This window comes from Ovis canadensis, chromosome 17 (genome assembly GCF_042477335.2).
Source record: "Ovis canadensis isolate MfBH-ARS-UI-01 breed Bighorn chromosome 17, ARS-UI_OviCan_v2, whole genome shotgun sequence".
Classification (NCBI taxonomy): Eukaryota; Metazoa; Chordata; class Mammalia; order Artiodactyla; family Bovidae; genus Ovis; species Ovis canadensis.
In genome coordinates this window covers 27115599-27131052 of record NC_091261.1, presented here as the reverse complement: position 1 = coordinate 27131052, position 15454 = coordinate 27115599, and the positions used below count along the sequence as shown (strand labels likewise).

At 39.9% G+C, this 15454-nt stretch overlaps 1 protein-coding gene across 4 annotated transcripts in view; it reads right to left on the bottom strand.

The window, feature by feature from the left end:
- Positions 1 to 15454, bottom strand: part of RNF150 (ring finger protein 150) — a 288239-nt gene that overhangs the window by 118326 nt on the left and 154459 nt on the right. For all 4 annotated transcript variants that reach the window (XM_069556854.1, XM_069556850.1, XM_069556852.1 and 1 more), the window contains exon 2: positions 1904 to 2154. In XM_069556854.1, the coding sequence (XP_069412955.1) occupies positions 1904 to 2154 (251 nt within the window). The remainder of the gene's footprint in view (positions 1 to 1903; positions 2155 to 15454) is intronic.

Sequence of the window (15454 nt, the reverse complement as noted above, 5' to 3'; positions counted from 1 at the left end):
ATCCCTGGGTTGGGAAGATTCCCTGGAGAAGGGAATGGCAACCCACTGCAGTATTCTTGCCTGGAGAATTCCATGGACAGAGGAGCCTGATGGGCTACAGTCCATGGGGCTGCAGAGTTGGACAGGACTGAGCAACTAAGCACAGCACATTATAACGTAAAATACACATACCATTGCTCTAGCTATAAAACTTTCAGAATTTACCACACAGATACACTCACAAACGTGCTGTGTCACACGTACATTTGTGTGTGTGCGCTCAGTTTTGTTTTTTGGTAAGGGAAAACACATTCATTGATAGGACCTGGCTAAATAAATGTAACTGGAGAAGGCAATGGCAACCCACTCCAGTGTTCTTGCCTAGAGAATCCCAGGGATGGGGGAGCCTGGTGGGCTGCCGTCTGTGGGGTCGCACAGAGTTGGATACGACTGAAGCGACTTAGCAGCAGCAGCAGCAGCAGCAAATAAATGCAGTATATGCAGAAAATAAAACATTATACAGTCATACCTCTTTTTATTGTGCTCCACAGATGTGTATTTTATAAATTGAGGGCTTGTGGCAACCCTGCATTGAGCAAGTCTATCGGTGCCATTTTTCTGATGGCATTTGCTCTTTGTATCTCTGTGTCATATTTTGGAAATTCTCACAATACTGCAAACGTTTATTATTACTGTATTTGCCATGGTGATATGTGGTCAGTGATCTTTGATGTTATTATTGCAAAAAGATTATGATGCGCTGAAGATTCAGATAATGGTTAGCATTTTAGGCAGTATTTAAAATTAAGGTATGTATACTTTTTTGGATATAATGTTATGACTACAGTATAATGTAAACATAATTTTATGTGCGTTGGGAAACCAAAAACTTCCTGTCGACTCACTTTACTGAGATATTTGCTTCATTGCAGTGGTCAGGGATCAAACCCACAGTATCTCCAAAGTCTGCCTATACAGTCATTAGAAATGAGAAGACAGCTTGAATTGAGTTTTGATGGGAATTAATCTCTAGGATGGAGTGATAAATATTGGTATAGATTTATATGTGCTCTTATTGGTTTAAATACAAACACACAGGTGTTTGTAAGCACATAAAAAATTCCTTGGGTGAGAAGATATTCCAGAGAGAAAAGCTGCATAACTGAGGGACAGACAAGTCCTCAGTTACTTTTCATTGTATACCATGTCGGGCTTCCCAGGTAGCTCAAATGTCAAAGAATCTGCCTGTGATGTGGGAGACCTGGCTTATAGCTTTTGCATTTTATCCTAAGAGTATGCTTTACCTGTTCCAAAATTTATTGCTTTCAAAATATCTTTTATTTATTTATTTTTGTTTCTTTCTGTTCTCAAGGAGGAAATTCTGGCTCTTTCCACATTATATTGATACAATTAGCGTAATCTTAGCTCCTGCCCTCTACCCCCCTTTATTTGTGTCTGGTGGTTTAGTTGGCAAGTCATTGCGACCCCATAGACTACAGCCAGCTAGGCTCCTCTGTCCATGGGATTTCCCAGGCAAGAATACTGGAGTGGGTTGTCATTTCCTTCTCCAGGGGTCTTCCCAACTGAGGGATCGAACCCGGGTCTTCTGCACTGTAGGCTGATTCTTCACCAACTGAGCCACTGTCTAAATAGTAAATAGCTGTCCCACAAATGAGCAATAGGAACATGGGAAAAAGTATTTCCATGTTACAGAACAATGTTAGCAAAACATTAAAATATGTACCTGGAAAAGACCTGAAAACCTCTGCAGCAAATGTTAACAGTGTTTATCTTGAGTAGGGGCATTGTAGGTAAGTTTGGTTTTGGTCATGGCATTTTCTGTGATCTCCAAAGTTTACACAACAATGTCTTACTTTGGTAATAATTTTTAAGTTTTTTCCTTGTATAACTTTCTTCTACTCACCTGGTTCCTGTCTCTGGCATTTGCATATCGAAACCTCTGGATATAGTAGAAGACCAGCCAGGCAAGGGAAATGATCATGAGGACGATGAAGGAGATGGACACAAACACGACCGAGGTGCGGCTCACGTATTTCTGCAAGTTCCGGGTCCCGATGGTGATGTACATGGTCACAGTGATGTTTCTCTCAAGCAGGCTTACTATCTCCTTCCCTTTGGGCTCAGGAATCATTATTGCCACAATGTCTTCGACACCTGTTGTGAGAGGACAACAAGTGTTAAGGGGATGAAAGAGAAGATCACAGGGAAGTGTCTGAACAAAATAACACGCACCAAATGATGGTACTTCTTTCAGTGAGTCTGTGCCGGACCAAAAAGCCAGGCCTATTTCTCAGATCTAACAGCCAGAAATGGAGGTGAATTTTCCTTTCTTCAGCTACTGTGGGATGCTGCTGTCTTATATATGAGAAAAGAACCTAAAAAAACACTCATGTTTTTGGTACCAGCGAGGTTATGATCCTGCTCCTTCCTAGGTCCCAAAAGTGTTGTTGGCCCTGGTCTAGGAAAGATGGACCCTCCCAACCAGCCCAGTTTATAGTTCTATGCTGCATTTGACAATCCCTCCACAGAGGGGAAAAGGTACTTTGTGCCCCATGGCAAAGGATAAAATACCCAATTTTACACCATCTGTCTGTGAGTTCTCTTCTTCCCAGATACTAGGAGCATTCAGTTTCAGACTTCTATTAATCATTTCCAAGACAGGCTTCTCCTACAACATCCAAAGCAATCAAAAGCAGATTTTTCTTTTTATTAAAGTATAGTTGATTTGTAATATTATTAATTTTAGGTACATAGCATAGTGAGTCAGAATTTTTGTAGCTTATATTCCATTGTGAGTTATTAACAAGATAATGGCTATAATTCCCTGTGTTACACTATATGTCTTTGTTGTTTATCTATTTTATACATAATAATTAGTTAATCCCATACCCCTAATTTGTCCCTGCCCACTTCTGTCTCCCCTTTGATAACCACAAGTGTGTTTTCTCTATCTGTGAATTTGTTTCTGCCAAAGAAGTTTTCTTAACAAGCTCTAATATGACCTGCCAACATAAAATAACAATCTCAGAATTATCTTCTGCTTATTTTACCTAATTCAATGTAAACAGCTTGTGTAACCTCATGCCAAGCAAAGAGAGGAGAGAAACTACAGATCATTCCAGGATGGTTTCATCTCCACTCTCAAATACTGTTACTGCGGAGCCCCTGTTTCTTGGACAGTTTGAAGCAAAAGTGGTACCCTTCTTCAGTCTGAGATATCTGGGTGTTTTCCCTTCTCCTCATGACACTCGGAGGCACAGCCTCTTGGTGAGGAGTTCACAGGCCTCTGTAAGGGGTCTTTGGTAAAAATAATGGTATCAGCTCCAAATGAGCCAACTCAACATGCCCCTAGTGGCTGATGCTCAGATGAGAATAACAATCCCTAGACTAGTTTTCAGGGAGCACCTCAACTCCAATCCATCCTACAATGTTCTTCATGGGCCCCGTTTCCACATGGAAATGCCCTATTACTTGAGGCCACTACAAATTAAACTGCAAACCCCTTCAGCTGCTTAAAGTTGGCCTTATCCATGCACTGAGGTCAGTCAGTGAGACAGAATTACCAGATTATATTTGTTCAGGGTGTTGCAAGTTTCTTAGAAGCTATTTAGGGCTTTCCCTTGACCTTGATCTCTAGGCAGTTTTTCCATCCTAAATTCCTTGATGGTATTTCACTTAGGCCAAATGAATACTTTTAAAAGCTAGCTAGATAAAAAGGTATCTATGTATGAGACATAAATTATGTGATTTTTTAAATTCCTAAAACCTTTGCGCTGGCTCAACTGTGAAAATCACAAAACTACACAGTGTTTAGATTTGGCCGTTCTTTCTGGGAATTACTGAGATTAATGGCTTAGATTCCAACTTTGCAGAATTTACTGACAGTCCTGATGCTCGTCCTCTTGTCATGTTTACTTTGGCTAATGGCTGTATGTGGTCTGAGGCTCTGTGCGGAATTAGAGCTTCTGGCAGGTTTTGGCTCTATAGAAATATGATCTTCTTTGCACACTGGACTAATCTGGCCTGGTGAAGTTCATCCCAGTACTGTAGCCACATTGTAGATATTTAATCAGTGATAGATCATACGTTTTCACTTGATTTTTTTTTTTTTTTACTTTATATTTTTTAAGTGAGTCTATTCAAGGTTCCAGAATGGACTGTTTTTCTTTTTGGAGATGAGGTCTCAGGGTTATTTATATAAAACTTTGTATGCTCAGACTTTGGAGAATCCCATGGACAGAGGAGCCTGGCAGGCTACAGTCCAGAGTCGCACAGAGTCAGACACGACTGAGCGACTTCACTTTCATGCTCAGACTTAAACCAATTTCACTCTTTTCAGGAGTCAAATTTCATCAATATATTCCTTTATGACTTCTAGTTTTAATTCTTTGTGTAGGAAGCTCTTCTTCACCAAGGATGATAGAAACATACATCTAAAATTTCTTTCAGCTATACTTTAAATGTAGTTCTACTTTTTACATTTAAATCTTGAGCAATCTGAATGTGGTTCCATAACCACACCACATTTAATGTCATGGGCAGAGAGGAGACAGATAGGATGCAATTTGTTTGTTTCCTAAATTCTCAGACATACTGGGGTCTATTTTTGGATTTTTTTTTTTTTTATTGTAAGGTGGATCTATCTTTTGCTGACCTAATACCAGGCTCTTTTAGCTGTGGAGCTTTCAACATATTTACTATTTGGTAGCCTCTTTACTTAGTAATTTCCCTCCTTACAATATTCCTATTATCTATTTATATTAAGAGAACACTTATAAAAAAGAGAGAGATCACAGAGCCTGATAGTGAAGAATTGGGCTTTGAAACTGGACAGGTTTTTTTCAAACTTCAGTTCAGCATGTTAAAAATAGGTAACCAAATTTTGGATATCTGAAGAGTTTTAAATTACCCATCACCCACTTTCAGGACACAAGGAAACATCTTTTTTTCCTGGAAGGTATAATTTGCTATTTTAAAGCACTTATTTTAAACTTAAGTGCTCAGTTGCACTACCTGTGTTGTTCATCCCACTGCACTTCATGATATATGATATCTGCTTGAAAAGACTGAAAATGGAAATGGCGTGGTTCTTTTCATGTGGACCCCGACTGTGTTCATTTTCAATATTTATAATGAATTTCTAGGGCTAATGTTGGTAGAAAACAGATAGGATTCTGAGATATTTCTCCCTGTACTTTAGGCTACTTACTGTACATGGTAAAAGGAGACACAGAAGGTATCCATTTATACCAATAGAAACAGTCATTAAGAACTTTGGCATTTAGGGTGTCTAAAAATGGCACAAAGTGCACTTGTGAATTATTTGAGCAGTCTGATCAGTGCACAAAATCTGCTATAGGACCTAATCTGTTCAAATGAGACATGTGCACCAATATGGGTTTCCAGAAAATTCCCAGATCTTTGCTTCATTTTGGAAGATGCAGCCAGTGTTCCAGAAAAGCTGGAAGATTCTCTCCAGGTAGCTTGGAGTGTAATTGCTTCTGAGGGTATGTATGTGTATGTGTGGTGGTAGTGGGGGGGAGGCGGTGAGGGAAGAAAGGGAGAAGCAGGGGTGATGGGGGAGAGAGCTGAAAGCCCAGCTGAGCTCTCCTCAGAGGTAAGTGCTGCCCTAAGTATCAAATCTATGACACCCAGGAGGCTCTGAGTCTCAGGAGAGAGAAGTTAACAAAGCATATTTTATATGGGTAAAATCTACAAAGAGACCCTGCTATTGCGGCAATTTTATGTTTACTCTGGGGCTTTCCAGGTGGCTCAGTGGTAAAGAATCCAACTGCCAAGCAGGAGATGGGAGTTCATCGTCTGGAGGAGGGCATGGCAACCCACCCCAGTATTCTTGCCAGGAGAATCCCATGGAGAGAGGAGCCTGGAAGGCTATAGTCCGTGGGGTCTCAAAGAGTCAGACACAACTGCAGCGACGAAATAACAGCAAATGTTTACTCTGATGCCCAGTCATTGTCATATAGAGCTCCTCTTTTTGCAAATGATGTCAGCCTACCATCTATTTTCCTCCCAAAGGCACTCTACTTTTGAGCGATCACTGCTGTGTAATTATCATGTATCCTGGAAAAGCTCTTCAGCTCTGTCCCATGACCAGGACACAGATGACCCAGCTGCCAGACAAACAGCAGAAGCAGCCCAGAGTTTTAGTGCTTCCTTTTCCTGGGCGTGGGCTCAACTGTCATCATCTAATTTGGAGAAGGAAATAGCAATGCACTCCAGTATTTTTGCCTGGAGAATCCGATGGACAGAGGAGCCTGGCGGGCTGCCGTCCTTAGGGTCGCACAGAGCCGGACACGACCAAAGCAACTTAGCACAACACAATTTGGTCCATGCAGATAAGTAAGGAATCAAAAGTTCAAAAAGCCAAAGAATGTTGAATGCCAGGGAAATTCTTTATGTATGGATTCAAAACCAGGTTGTTTAAACTCTGTCAACAGAATGCTTAGAAAACCAGCAGAGGGCCAGATATTTTACAGAGCTGGCAGTCCCATTCCTCCTCGTACATCTTGGAGAGTGATAAAATCCCTCCGAAGTCATGCAAGCAAAATTCTCTGTATCCTCTCTCTCCTCTAACTTTCATTTTAGTTTCATGGATTGTTCTTTAGAATTTAGTCAATACTAAGAGAAGCCTGCAGTTTCTATTTGTAGATATTTTCTAACACTTAATATCTACTTTATTATTATTTTTTACAGAGTCAGCTCCGATTATCATGTATTCTCAAGTGAGATAATGTATGTGAAATGACTTAACAAAAACTGCAGTGTACCACAGAAATGTGAAGCATTACCACCTTCCGCACTGAAGTTTGTTATCTGTTTGGCTGCACTGGGTCTCAGGGCAGTGTGCATCGCGTCATGTAGGATCCTTTGTGGCACGGACTCTCTGGTTGCTGCTTAGCTGTTCTGCAGCATGTGGCATCTTAGTTTTCAGACCAGGGATTAAACCTGTGTCCCTTGCATTGTAAAGGCAGACTCTTAACTACTGGACCACCAAGGAAGTCCCTCTCTGCATTAATATAAAAATTATTTTTAACAAACACAGATGCAAAAAAAAAAAAAGCATTCACAAATGGATTCCAATCATATAGTAAAAAAATTTTCATGATCCAAGAGGTTTATCCTAGGAAGGTGAGAGTGATGTAATATTAGAGAATGTGTGGATGCGTTTCAGTGCATTAACAAATTAAAGGAGTGCAGCACATGGTCATCTGGTGTAGCTATCTGTCCTCCGGCATCTGCTGTCTTGCACTTCTATGGTGTTAGAGTCTCAGATGGGCACAGGCTGTTGAGTGAAAAGCATTAATCATCAGCAGCCTCCTTTGAAGCTAGCTAGATGTGGCCACATGATGAATATTTGGCCTTTGAGATGTTGAGTAGAGATGGTGTTTGCTACTCCAAGGTCATATCCATAAATGGCTGAGTATGTGCACTCCAGATCTTATCTCCCCTTTTCTCTGACTTCACATGGAGAGATGTCAAGCAGCCAGCTTCTTAGAGAAGGAAGCCATATGTCGAGAATGGCACCCATTTCTCATTTTTATTAAGAGAAATACAAGGAAATTTACTTAATGTGATATAAAGCATCTCCTAGAAATAGTACATTAAATGGAAGAAACAACATTAGAAGTTTTCAATTCAAATCATGAATAACACAAGGATGAGCCAATATTTAGGTCTTCCCAGGTGACACTAGTGGTAAAGAACCTGCCTGCCAACGCAGGAGACTTGAGACATGGTTTCCATTCCTAGGCTGGAAAGATCCTCTGGAGGGCATGGCAAGCCACTCCAGTATTCTTGCCTGGAGAACTCCATGATCAGAGGAGCCTGGAGGGCTAGAGTCCATGAGGGCACAAAGAGTCAGACTCAACTGAAGCAACTTAGCATGCACACAGGCACAAGCCGATGTTTAAAGTAGGTGTTTGGTGCAAAGAAACAGGAATTAGAGTGGGAAGTCCGGGAAAGGAAGAGTGCAAACTGTCATTATTTGGGGGAATCACATGACCACCTAAAATGTCAAGATAATTTAGCTATTAAAATTAGAAGAACATTCAGTAAAAGACAAGATTTGAGATCAGCATACAAAAATTAGGAGGTTCCTATATACAAGAAATACTTAACCAGAATATGTAATGGAAAATGTGATCTATACACTTAACAGTGTATAGATTTTATGAAGTCATAAAATATCTATGGATAAGCCTAATAAACATTAGCCTTATATGAAGAAAACTATACAGTAAAGTTTATTTGTATGACTTTGAAATCTGAAGAAGCAGATTTCACTCCAATGGAAAAGGTTATTTAGTACTACGCATTTAGTTTCCAAACATATGTGACTTTTAAAGTTACCCATTTGTAATCATTATTAATGTTATTGTTGCATCATGGTCAAGGAACATGATCTCATTCTCTTTTTAACTTTTATTTTGTATTGGGTTATAGCCAATTATGAGAAACGCTGGGCTAGAAGAAGCACAAGCTAGGATCAAGATTGCTGGGAGAAATATCAATAACCTCAGATATGCAGATGACACCACCCTTATGGCAGAAAGTGAAGAGGAGCTAAAAAGCCTCTTGATGAAAGTGAAAGAGGAGAGTGAAAAAGTTGGCTTAAAGCTCAACATTCAGAAAACGAAGATCATGGCATCTGGTCCCATCACTTCATGGGAAACAGATGGGGAAACAGTGGAAACAGTGGCAGACTTTATTTTGGGGGGCTCCAAAATCACTGCAGATGGTGACTGTAGCCATGAAATTAAAAGAGTCTTACTCCTTGAAAGGAAAGTTATGACCAACCTAGATAGCATATTCAAAAGCAGAGACATTACTTTGCCAACAAAGGTCCGTCTAGTCAAGGCTATGGTTTTTCCAGTAGTCATGTATGGATGTGAGAGTTGGGCTGTGAAGAAGGCTGAGTGCCAAAGAATTGATGGTTTTGAACTGTGGTGTTGGAGAAGACTCTTGAGAGTCCCTTGGACAGCAAGGAGATCCAACCCAGTCCATTCTAAAGGAGATCAGTCCTAGGTGTTCTTTGGAAGGAATGATGCTAAAGCTGAAACTCTGGTACTTTGGCCACCTCATGCGATGAGTTGACTCATTGGAAAAGACTCTGATGCTGGGAGGGATTGGGGGCAGGAGGAGAAGGGGACGATGAGATGGCTGGATGGCATCACGGACTCAATGGACGTGAGTCTGAGTGAACTCCGGAGTTGGTGATGGACAGGGAGGCCTGGAGTGCTGCAATTCATGGGGTTGCAAAGAGTCAGACATGACTGAGCGACTGAACTGAACTGATAGCCAATTATCTCTCTTTGAGATTAAAGCTGATCTCAAAGATGCCAATTTTTTTACTACCCATCAGCTTCCTCCTGGCCTCCCTTATGTTCTCACCACCTAGATCACATGGCCCATAATTATAAGAACTCCTCTAAAAATACTCTTAACCCCTTTGCTCTTCCTTTTTTCCATAGAAAGTGTCCTACAAAATTTGCTTTTTTCTATGCCTTCACTTCATGGGAACACGGCTAAGAGAAAAATCTCATCAGTCATCTGTTTTCACTTTAAATTTATGATCCCTCTTCTCAAATGAACCCCTCCCCCTCACCTTCTCCTTCCCAAACCCCTGATGTCCACTTATCTGTTCTCCCTCTCTGTAATTTTGTCATTGCTAGAATGTTATATGAATGGAATCATGCAGTATGTAACCATTTTGAGATTGGCTTTTGGCTTAGTTTTTTCACTCAGCATAATGCAGAACATCCAGTCTACTCTATTCTGAATCTGCTTTCCCTTTGTCTAAGTGATGACCTTATATCTTTATGTTTACATACTCATATCTTTATGAACTCATATCTTTACATGCTTCAGTCGTGTCTGACTTTTTGTGACACTGTGGACTGTAGCCCGCCAGGCTCCTCTGTCCAAGGGGTTCTTCAGCCAAGAATACTGGAGTGGGTTGCCATGCCCTCCTCTCGTATCTTTAATATCTCTCCCCATGCCTCCTATATGCTCTTTTCCACCCTCATTCTCTATTAGCAATCTTACTGCAGGATCACTGAGAAAAAAACACACAGGGAAATATCCTGTCCGATTATTAAAGGAGGTAATTTATAGTGAAGAACATTAGTACATGACCTGCCATAAAAAACCACAATACAGATGGTAGGTTTTATTAATGTCATTATTGTCTTTCTCATTGGAAAAGACCCTGATGCTGGGAAAGATTGAAGGTGGGAGAAGAAGGGGACAACAGAGGATGAGATGGTTGGATGGCATCACTGACTCGATGGACATGAGTTTGAGCAAGCTCAGGGAGGTGGTGATGGACAGGGAAGCCTGGCATGCTGCAGTCCATGGGGTCACAAAGAGTCAGACATGACTGAGCAACTGAACTGAACTGATTGTCTTACTACTGCCAAATATATCCTCAAACCCATGTATCCTTCCTGAAACCTGTGTATTTCTACACTTGCTGGGAATGGGAAAGGTGTTGTCTGGACAAGTCTTAATCTGGACAATAAAAATTAGTTTTCAGGGGATAAAAACAATCCACAGTAGGACAACTTTAGGAGTATAGAAATTGATTATTTAGGAACCAAAGTGATAACCTATAGTGCAAACTAGCTGACATGACTTCTCAGAAGCCCTCTCAGTTAAACACAGTAAAGGTTCATCAAAGTAGTTGAGTAGAAACTGGTCATTTGTACTTCCTAATGCTTTGCTAACAACCTGAAATATGTCAAATGCTGGGAGTTACTAAACTGCACTTTATTTTTTTTAATGAAGCCAAGATCATAATTTATGAATTAACATATGCCAGTCATATGGATCAGGTAATCTTTCTTTTTTGAATGATTCATTTGCATAGACCTTAACAATTTTTGAAGTTTCACACACACGATTTCATATAATCGCATAGTAACACTCTCCGTACCAACTCCCCCACCCCTGTACTGCCCCTCCTCCCTTCCCTCTCCCCATGGGTAATCATGAATTTGTTCCATCTGTGAGTCTGCTTTTTTTTTCCCATTTAATTCTAAAGTGCACTTTAATTATGCACCAGATACCCTAAGTGGAGATTTGTCATTACATTTAGAGGGACTCCATAACAACTAACTTTTATGAAGTAAAAAAAAAAATCTTTAAAGGAGATGCTAACGACAGCCAACTTTATTTTCTTTGGAAAAGCTCTATTAATGAACTCACTGACGTTGGTTCCTCAGCTACATCTGAGATGATCAATGACTCGCATTTTTAAAATATTCATATTTTCCCCTAATTTAAAAGTGTGCAGAATTTTCTGTGAATTTGTAATAATTGTAGGAGGAGTGATGAATATAAAATAAGGTATTTTATTTATAGCCCATGTGTAAGTATTTTCGTAGAACAGTCAGCACATCAGACTCAATAATAAGTTACTTCTAGTTTTTGTGAGAATTTTAAACAGTTAAAAATGACAGAGTCCACGCTGACATAAAATAAATTGTAGAATACCAAATTGACTTACACAATAATTCAATTTTTATTGGAACCAGTAATAATGCTGAGAGAACCTTCTGTTTACATATAAAATGTTTTAAGTTCTAATTTTAGTTTGGACAAAAACCAATATACGTATAAGTCTCATTAAGGAGCAGAATAATGGAATTGCAGGAGAGATTACAAGAGATCAAAACTCCCTAGCATTATCTCTTCCTAGCAATCTAATCAATGAAATTAACTAGCAGAATCATTTACTGTAACTCCTAGCTGGGTGACCTTGGAAGATTTACTAAATCTTCAAGCTTCAGGCTTTCTCCAAGATTCTAATAGTAAATGTACCAAATCCAAATGGTTGAGTGAGAATTAAATGAGATAATGCGTATAAAGAACCCAGAGTATAGTGTTTAATAAATATTACTAGCTATTATTATCATGAATACCATATATCAAATAATTATTTTAAACATTCCAGATAGTTGCACTTAGACCAGAGGAACTAAGTAGGCATGAAAAGGAACACACCAACCTTGGTTCGAGGCCCAGAAACAAAGGATGGGCTTCTGGACAACCTAGAGCACCTGAATACTACATGGGCCCCTCAAAACAGCTGAGGGCCATGAGGCCCATGCTAGGCAAATTCCCATTTACGCAACATGAAAGGATGAACTTTCCACCTCACAATCGTCAATGAAAGGAAACTACAGCATTTACATAAAAAAAATTAATCTTTGAAGGAAAAAGTGAATATACCTGGGTTAACAATTAGCAATTAATGGCCCAACTCATGTTGCTCTCTTAAAGCAGTGAAAAATGAAAATTGGATAATTTTTAGTTTGAAATTGTCACATAATCAACACAAACATGGATTTGTGTTTTGCTCTGCTGTGAACTACTGGGAAAAGTCACATCAATTATACCTCACTAGACTATTTTTAAAAATGCACGGCCAGAACTTACAATTGAGAAACTATCATATTATCTTGGATCTATTGAACTTCTAGATATTTATTTTCTGAACTGTTACACAGAATAGAGAAATATAGATGAATCATATCTTTTCATAATTTTTCATGTTTGGTAGAAAAGACCTGGAATTCTCAATTCATTGCATAATTAGTAAATACCTCATTATTTTATTGATTCACCTCTAGTTCCTGTTTAGTATCCTCCAAAGTTGTTTTCAGTAGTTTCTGAACATGGAAGTGAAAGTTTCCTTTATTAAAAGTTCATATTGGAAAATCCCTTGTGTAAGAGCAATTAAAGTTTATTAGCTTTGGTTTCTAGAAGCTGGGAGTCCCCGCAGAGCTTTCCCTATGGTGAGATGACATGGACTACGAATTCAACAAATAATATTATGGTCAGTTAAAAGACCAATTATTAATATATTGAGAAAACATATAAAAAGTGACAGAAGTTGATGATATACCTTGGTGGATAGTAAACAGCTTCTCATTGCCCAAGCTCCAAAATGGAAAACACTGCATATCCTTTGGCTGGACCCATAAATTTCAAGCAACTTGTTGTGACAGACACTGGTAAGAAATGATTCTGGACTAATAGGGAAGTGAATCAAGTTTATAAGGCTCCTTGGTCTTCACGGCTCTATCGGCAGATCTCAGGACAGGGGGAACTGGGTACATTTATCATGACCTCAGGTCTAGGAAGGGGAAAAGGAATTGGGACATTCAGTATGAATTTTGAGACAGCTCCACAGATCTGAAATACATTCTACGTTATAAGTCAGAGTGTCTACAGCCGATGTTATCCATTACCCACCTGTATCCCCAGCCCATATCATTTTAGGATACAGTGTCCTGATTTTCAGCTGCCAGATTCAGGATTTCTTTGCATAAATGGCGTTCCTCGACCACTAGAGTCACTTGGACTGTGGGGGTAAAGAGAAGTACTATCTCTGGAGGGCAGTCTTGAACTAGTCACCGAGGATGCTGGTGCATAAATACCTCAGCTCTCTCCTCCCTAAGCTGGTAGAAGTCTGTGGCATATTTCCAAACCTTCTCCCAGAGCTCCTCAGTGCAATCAAATTTCAGTGACTCAGGGTGGTAACTTGCTTAATAGCACACTATACTGGCTTCTTTCCCTCCCTCTCACATTTCTCCATTCCCCAACTGGTATTTCCTGGAATCACCTCTCAAATAAATGGCTTGTACTTGAATACTTGTGTTAGGTTTGCTTCTGGGGAAACACAAACTAAGACTGTCCCCAAATAATTTCTCTTCTTCTTTTCTTTCTTTATAGTTCTCTGATATCCTAAATACTGTCTCCACTGGCTTGTACTTTAGTGACATATACCGCTTCATAAATATCCCTCTTCAGTAGGTTTACAGATAGAAAAACAATCAAAAGCAAAAACCTGAACTCCTCCCCACTAATTTTTTATTAAAAAAATCATTTAGCAGAAGCAGCTCTTTCATACCTTCTCATGCCTACTTGCCCTCTTATAGTTGTAGTCAACGTATAGCTACTGAAGACTACCACTCAAACCACATATCTGAAGGGAGAATCAAGCATCCTTCTTTCCTATCTCTACCCCTAGGGAAAAAGAATATTCTTTGGATACTGAGTATCCTCTGAAATCATTTGAACACATACCAATCATTCTATAAGGCTTGTTGTCCAACATGGGAGGCACTAGCCACATGCTGCCATTGAGTACTTGTAATGTACCTAGTATGGTTGAATTTCTAATGTTCATGAATTTGAATTTGAATTTAAAACCATTCAGTTCAGTTCAGTCACTCAGTTATGTCTGACTCTTTGCAACCCCATGAATTGCAGCACGCCAGGCCTCCCTGTCCATTATCAACTCCCGGAGTTCACACAAACTCACGTCCATCGACTCGGTGATGCCAACCAGCCATCTCATCTTCTGTTGTCCCCTTCTCCTCCTGTCCCCAATCCCTCCCAGCATCAGAGTCTTTTCCAATGAGTCAACTCTTTGCATGAGGTGGCCAAAGTACCAGAGTTTCAGCTTTAGCATCATTCCTTCCAATGAACACCCAGGACTGATCTCCTTTAGAATGGACTGGTTGGATCTCCTTAAAGTCCAGGGGACTCTCAAGAGTCTTCTCCAACACCACAGTTCAAAAGCATCAGTTCTTCAGCACTCAGCTTTCTTCACAGTCCAACTCTCACATCCATACATGACTGTTGGAAAAACCATTGCCTTGACTAGACGGACCTTTGTTGGCAAAGTAATGTCTCTGCTTTTGAATATGCTATCTAGGTTGGTCATAACTTTTCTTCCAAGGAGTAAGCGTCTTATAATTTCATGGCTGCAGTCACTATCTGCAGTGATTTTAGAGCCCCCCCAAAATAAAATCTGACACTGTTTCCACTGTTTCCCCATCTATTTCCCATGAAGTGATGGGACTGGATGCCATGATCTTCGTTTTCTGAATGTTGAGCTTTAAGCAAACTTTTTCACTCTCCTCTTTCACTTTCATCAAGAGGCTTTTTAGTTCCTCTTCACTTTCTGCCATAAGGGTGGTGTCGTCTACACATCTGAGGTTATTGATATTTCTCCCAGCAATCTTGATTCCAGCTTATGTTTCATCTAGCCCAGCGTTTCTCATGGTATACTCTGCATAGAAGTTAAATAAGCAGGATGATAATATACAGCCTTGATGTACTCCTTTTCCTATTTGGAACCAGTCTGTTGTACCATGTCCAGTTCTAACTGTTGTTTCCTGACCTGCATAGTGGTCAAAAGGCAGGTCAGGTGATCTGGTATTCCCACCTCTTTCAGAATTTTCCACAGTGTATTATGATCCACACAGTCAAAGGCTTTGGCATAGTCAATAAGCAGAAATAGATGTTTTTCTTTTTCTGGAACTCTCTTGCTTTTTCCATGATCCAGCAGATGTTGCCAATTTGATCTCTGGTTCCTCTGCCTTTTCTAAAACCAGCTTGAACATCTGGAAGTTCGCGGTTC